This window comes from Megalops cyprinoides, chromosome 21 (assembly GCF_013368585.1).
Source record: "Megalops cyprinoides isolate fMegCyp1 chromosome 21, fMegCyp1.pri, whole genome shotgun sequence".
Taxonomy (NCBI): Eukaryota; Metazoa; Chordata; class Actinopteri; order Elopiformes; family Megalopidae; genus Megalops; species Megalops cyprinoides.
In genome coordinates this window covers 23,418,464-23,424,956 of record NC_050603.1, presented here as the reverse complement: position 1 = coordinate 23,424,956, position 6,493 = coordinate 23,418,464, and the positions used below count along the sequence as shown (strand labels likewise).

Below are 6,493 nucleotides of genomic sequence, written 5' to 3'. Positions count from 1 at the left end.
CTTTGTGGGGAAAAGGCAAGCTCCGGGCAATCCGCTCCCGTTAGACAGCAAGGGGGCAACAAACACGCGCTCAGCTACATCGCTGGTTGAAAAAAATACAACGTAATAATCCAAGGTTGCTGCAGCCCGTTTCGTTACAGCGCAACAATGTTTTCTTAAATGTGTCAGTGAACGTGGAACGTGTAACTCTTTCGTATGGGGAAGTGGGCGGCTCTGAAAAGAGCCTTTAGGCTGGTTTTTAATTCTAGTCTCACTGTAGGATTGACGTTTAGCCTCCGAAGCCGTACAGAGTGCGACCCTGACGTTTCAAAGCGTACACCACATCCATAGCAGTGACAGTCTTCCTCTTGGCATGCTCGGTGTAGGTGACGGCATCGCGAATAACGTTCTCCAAAAACACTTTCAGCACACCGCGCGTCTCCTCGTAAATCAGACCAGAGATACGCTTGACACCACCTCGCCTAGCCAAGCGACGAATTGCGGGCTTGGTAATACCCTGGATATTATCACGAAGAACCTTACGGTGACGCTTGGCGCCTCCCTTCCCCAAACCTTTTCCTCCCTTTCCTCTTCCAGACATCTTCCAAAACCTTCACTATTACAGCCTACAACAGAAGTAATGTTTCGCGGTTAAACTGCACGCTTATATTGACTGAAAGACGACCTCATTGAGGCCCCATACTCAAAGAAAAGGCGGTTCGCGTTAGAGCCCGCCTCCTTCAAGCGGGGATCAAAGAGTCAAAGTACTGCTTTTTCAGTATGTCATACTCGTGCGAATTGTTAGCATAGCAACAATGACTGTAATGGAATATCTGTAATCGAAATATGGTGCTTGTCATGGTCTTACATCATGAATGCAATGCTGTTCATGTTGTCATCCTTTGTTACAACAGTTTCCTGATTCTTTACATTATTCTCGTCATTCACAGTATCAGAGCGCCATCTACTGGCCACCATTGTTAATGAAACAAAGAATACGCACTTGTAAGTTTTTTTCCTGTTCACATGTGAGAAAGAGAGCTATCGTTCACTCGCCTTCTCAGTCTCGTTTGCTTTGAAGATTAGACAATTAATGGTCACGTCTTTCCCTACGAGGGCAATGCCCGTGAGCATAATTTGTTTTTAGTTTATATCGTCGTTGCATTTAAGAAACATGTCAAAGTCTCGTAGTTTTATACAATTTCTGTTGTCATACGTAACGGCGGCTAATGTGGTTCAGATAGCAATACAGTGTAGCCTATGCAAGCAAGATGCATATTCTGTAATAAGTTACACTCAGACAAAGCATGTCAGGCTAAAAAAAAGATTTATTTGTGTTTTGCGGTTTTACAATAAGAGAATAAAGGAAAGAAAGGAACTGAGGATCAAGCTGTTCATCCTTTAGTCTCGTGTTAAGCTTGCTGGCTAGAAAACTGGAAAAGTATGCACGCCAGTGCCAGATTTCAAATGTTTATGTATTAAGAATCCACAACACAGAGTTCTATTATAAACTATTTTCCTATAAACTATATATATATATATATATATATATATATATATATATATATATATATATATTCCTATTAACTATAGTCCACACATGGAAGCCAGCGAGAAGAGTGAGATCCATAAAAATGGAAGAAAGGATATAAACCCCCCTGATCGTCAGCAGATGGCAGCAGACGCTGTCCAAAGTGGCCAACAGCGCAGCGACGATACTGCCGCTAATGTCCACCAGGCGGAGCCAATTAATGACGGAACCACGGGCGAAGCCGAAAAACAAGCTGCTTGCGAAGGAGAACGTGAGGACATGGAATCGGAGAATCAATCTCCTGATGTAAGGGAGGCACCTGATCAAGAGGATGACGACCAGCAACCCTCGTCTAGCGTCTATGCTGATCAGAGTGATTGCGACGAAGAGGAGGAAGAGGCGTCTTTTGAAAGTACATCACAGTCGGAGTACAGCAGCGACTCGCTCTCCCCAGTCGCCGCATCGATTGAACTGAAGAAAGCGGACTCCGCACGGCATGGTACCGAGGGACGATGTACCACCTCGACGGACCCGGGTGCTGCAGCAATCACTTTTGGCCAAGCTCCCAGTAAAGGTAAAAGACGTCTGTCTTATTCGCACGTGGTAAAGGCGAAAAAGAAAGACGGAAAACCTAGCCCATGATGTATTTTTGTTGGTTTGCTTGTTTGTTTTTACGAGATTTCTATATATCTATATTTATGACCGGAGTTATATCGGTTTCCACGTACAATGTACGAGGTGTTCAGTCTCGGGACAACAGAATTAAAAAAATCAATGCTCTATTGCATATGACATGTGACATTTTATGTATGCAAGAAATGAGGTTGATGTCAAATGAAGACGTTGAAAATGTCCAACAAATGTGGTGTAAAGGGGTATCTATCGTATCTGTCGGGGAAGATAGAGCTGATGGAATAGGAATATTCTTTTATTGTCAGGAGGTCATAATCCTGAAAAAACGAGAAGTGATCCCTGGCCGACTCTTAGTAGTTGACTGTATATTCAAAGGGGAAAAGATTAGAATTATCAATGTGTATACTGCAAGCGACCGGTCAAAAAAAGTTAGTTTGTTTAATAAATTGTACGAGTTTCTGCATAAAGGATATACAACTTTGATATGTGGAGACTTTAACACAATTACCGACGAAAAGGACAAAATTTCAGAGAAGTCCTTTAAGTTATCCATAGAAGGAAAAACTCTCAAAAAAATATGTGACGACGGACATCTAAGGGATTCCTTCAGAGTTGTATATCCAGACGGAATTGATTACACGAGGGCTGACGCTTCAACAAAAACAAGAATTGACAGGATCTATGTAAGCGATAATTTAGATGTGCAAAATTATAAAACGTGTTTGATGATCGAATCGGATCATTTAATGGTAACGATACAATGTAGGTTTACGGGACAATTGAGGAAAACGTATTGGAAACTAAATACTCAATGCCTAGACAATTCGGATTTAGTTGCTGAATTAAAGCAAGAAATTAGCAGAATCAAAGACTTGAGAATACTCACGAAAACAGATGCTGAACTATGGGAAATTGCGAAAAATAGGTTAAAGGCTTTTTTTTAAATATAGGTGCAAAATTTTAAATCAAGAAAGGGATCAAAGGTATGATTATTTGATCAAGAAATTTGTAGAGCTAAAAAATAAAAAAGATAGGTCAGAAACGGAAATCACAGAAATGTGTGACGTTAAAAACGAAATTGACTTAATGAACAAAGATTCTATTCGCGGGTTGCAGCTGCAGTCGGGCTTTAATGTGGATATTAAGGAGACACCGACGGCTCTTAACATTATCTTGCAGTTCAAGGAAAGACAGCAAAACAAAAGAATTCAAGCAATTAGAAACTTAGATGGAAGTATTATCGATGACGAAGAAGGATTAAGGCATACTGTGAAGGAACTATGTGAAGGAATGTACAATGAAATAGATGTCGATAAAGACCATATTCAGGCTTTTCTAGGCTCAATTAGAGTAGACCCTTGTAGAAATTACGGTGACTTAGAGCGCCCTATATCGGGAGGAGGAAGTAGAACTGGCAATATCGCAACTCAACCGAAAAAAGTCACCTGGAAAGGATGGCCTCCCTGCAGAGTTTTATTTGGCGTGTAAGCATGAGACTTCTGAGCTTTTAGCAGGGGCTTTCAATGAGGGCATCTCAGGTGGTTCAATGTATGAGTCTTTTTATGAAGGTGTCATGTCTTTATTGTATAAAAAAGGTGATGCACTCGACATTAACAACTGGAGGCATCTCACTTTAATGAATGTAGATTACAAAATCCTGGCAAAGGTCCTGGTAAATAGACTAGATGATGATCTACAGGCAATTATTGAGAAGGAACAGACATGTGCTGTTAAAGGGAGATTAATGTGGGACAATCTCTGCACTCTTCGAGAAATTATTAGCAGCGCGGATCAAGGCGAGGGCTTCTATATCATCGCGTTAGACCAGAAAAAAGCATTTGATTTTGTTTCCAGGAAGTATTTATGGGAAGTTCTAAAAAGGTACGGATTTCCAAAACTGTTTATCGATGCAGTAATGTGTTTATACGCGAAATCTATTGTGCAAGTGAATGTGAACGGCCATCTGACGGATTGCTTTGAAATCCGTCGCGGCGTGAAGCAAGGTTGTCCGCTCAGTGCGGCACTTTATGTGTTGGCCATAAGCCCGCTAATAAAAAGAATAAAGAGCGATGCAAGGCTAAAAGGTGTACAAGTCGCCGGACGGAGATACATCATCTCTGCCTATGCAGATGATATTACGGTTCTCGTAAAAACACCAGAAGAACTTAATATCATTACCGAACATTTTAAATTTTATGAAAAAGTCTCGGGAGCTAAACTTAACCAGGAAAAGTCGGAAGGTGTATGGCTGGGGAATCCTAATAAACGTTTTCCAATCAATGTATCTGTTATGGATGAGATCAGAGTACTGGGTATTTTAATTTGCAATACAAACAGCAGCGAGAAAAATTGGGAGAAAAGGGAACTGGAAATAAAACAAGAAGTGGAGAAATGGTCAGACAAAAACACTACGTATAAATCTCGCATAGACTTGATTAAAATATGTATTCTGTCTAAACTCCTGTTTCTAGCTTCCGTATTCCCACCTGTAGAACCCTGTATCCAGAGGCTCAATAAAATGTGTTGCCGCTTAATTTGGGGCACAACAAGGGAAGTAACGAAACGAGACCTGTTATTCAAATCAAAACAAAATGGAGGATTGGGGGCAATACATATCGGAATCAAATGCAAAATTGCCATGTGTAAAATAGTAGCCAAAGGAATTGATAGACAGATCAATTGGATCGGAGACATCACAAGTTGGAAGCACAGAATAGGCAGGGGTAGACATGCAGTTCCATATTATAAACTGATATATGGTGATTTTCTCCACAAGTACAAAAATCTAAACATCAATTGGAGCACAGATTCCAGTAAAGAAATATATAATTCAATTATTAACGCAGATTATGGTGGATGCGTCGTTTATAAAAACCTGACGCTATCCGAGAGCCAAAATTGTGTTCAGCACTTAATGTGCAAAAACTTGTCAGAAAAGACCAGGGACATCGCATGGCTGATAGCAGTACGAAGACTGCCGGTAAGAGCTGTGGTTAAATGGCCTTGTTTTGTCAAAACAAAGATATGCCCGATGCCTAACTGTGAAGAGGATGAAACCCTGGAACATTTTATACTGCAATGTGACAGGTCAGCCACTGTGTGGGAAATGGTGAAATCTACAAGTTAGTATTAACGAGAGATAAGTTTTTATGGCCTTTTTGATAAGAAACTGAGTGAGAAAGAACATTCTTTGTTTTGGATTGTAGTAAATATTGTTAAAATGAAACTGTGGAAAACTCGTTGCAGAATGACGATTGATGGAATATTTGTTCCAGCTGAATCGGTTTTTAAACAAATAAAGACTGAATTAAATCGCAGACGAACTCTGGACAGTAAGAAAGGAATGCCAATGCCATGGAATATGCTTTTATTGTAAATGTATGGTGATTTAATATATTGTAGCTAGAAAAGTGTCAAATATGAAGTACTTTTAGATTATTAATAGAATGTTGTGTATACGATGCACATGTGCATGATACTACATCTATGATATACGTTTGTATGTTTGATGTGTTATACATTTTTTTTTCTTTTTCTTTTTTCTCTCGCTTTTTGAGTATACTAATGTGCATTTAATGTGTATTGAATATGTCCCTTGAGCAATGTCATCTTTAAGGATGTAATCTCTCTTGCAAAATCTAATAAAAATGTATTTAAAAAAAAAAAAAAAAAGAAAGGGAGGAAAAGGTTTGGGGAAGGGAGGCGCCAAGCGTCACCGTAAGGTTCTTCGTGATAATATCCAGGGTATTACCAAGCCCGCAATTCGTCGCCTGGCTAGGCGAGGTGGTGTCAAGCGTATCTCTGGTCTGATTTACGAGGAGACGCGCGGTGTGCTGAAGGTGTTTTTGGAGAACGTTATTCGCGATGCCGTCACCTACACCGAGCATGCCAAGAGGAAGACTGTCACTGCCATGGATGTGGTGTACGCTTTGAAACGTCAGGGTCGTACTCTGTACGGCTTCGGAGGCTAAACGTTAATCCTGCAGTGAGACCAGAATTAAAAACCAGTCCAAAGGCTCTTTTCAGAGCCGCCCACTTCCCCAACCGAAAGAGAAACGTTCCACGTTCACTGACACATTTAAGAAAACATTGTTGGGCTGTAACGAAACGGGCTGCAGCAACCTTGGATTGTTACGTTGTATTTTCTCTCAGCGATGTAGCTGAGCGCGCGTGTGTGTTGCCCCCCCTTGCCGTCTACAGGAGTGGATTCCCCGGAGCTTGCTTTTTCCCCACAAAGACTGAGATCCACACCAGCCACCGCAAGGCTTTTATGTTCTATTGCCTGACTGATGAAAGTATGGAGAGTTTTATGTCATTGCCGTCGGGTAAATGTTGAAATATCCTGTTGTA

At 40.8% G+C, this 6,493-nt stretch overlaps 1 protein-coding gene across 1 annotated transcript; it reads right to left on the bottom strand.

Moving 5' to 3' along the window:
- Positions 1–238: 238 nt before the first annotated feature.
- Positions 239–6,056, bottom strand: LOC118796323 (histone H4-like). The gene is made up of 2 exons (XM_036555148.1): positions 6,045–6,056; positions 239–580 (listed from the first exon to the last, which is right to left on the bottom strand). Exons 1-2 carry the CDS (start codon positions 6,054–6,056, stop codon positions 269–271), a joined length of 324 nt encoding a protein of 107 aa, XP_036411041.1. The 3' UTR covers positions 239–268.
- Between the last annotated feature and the right edge of the window lie 437 nt (positions 6,057–6,493).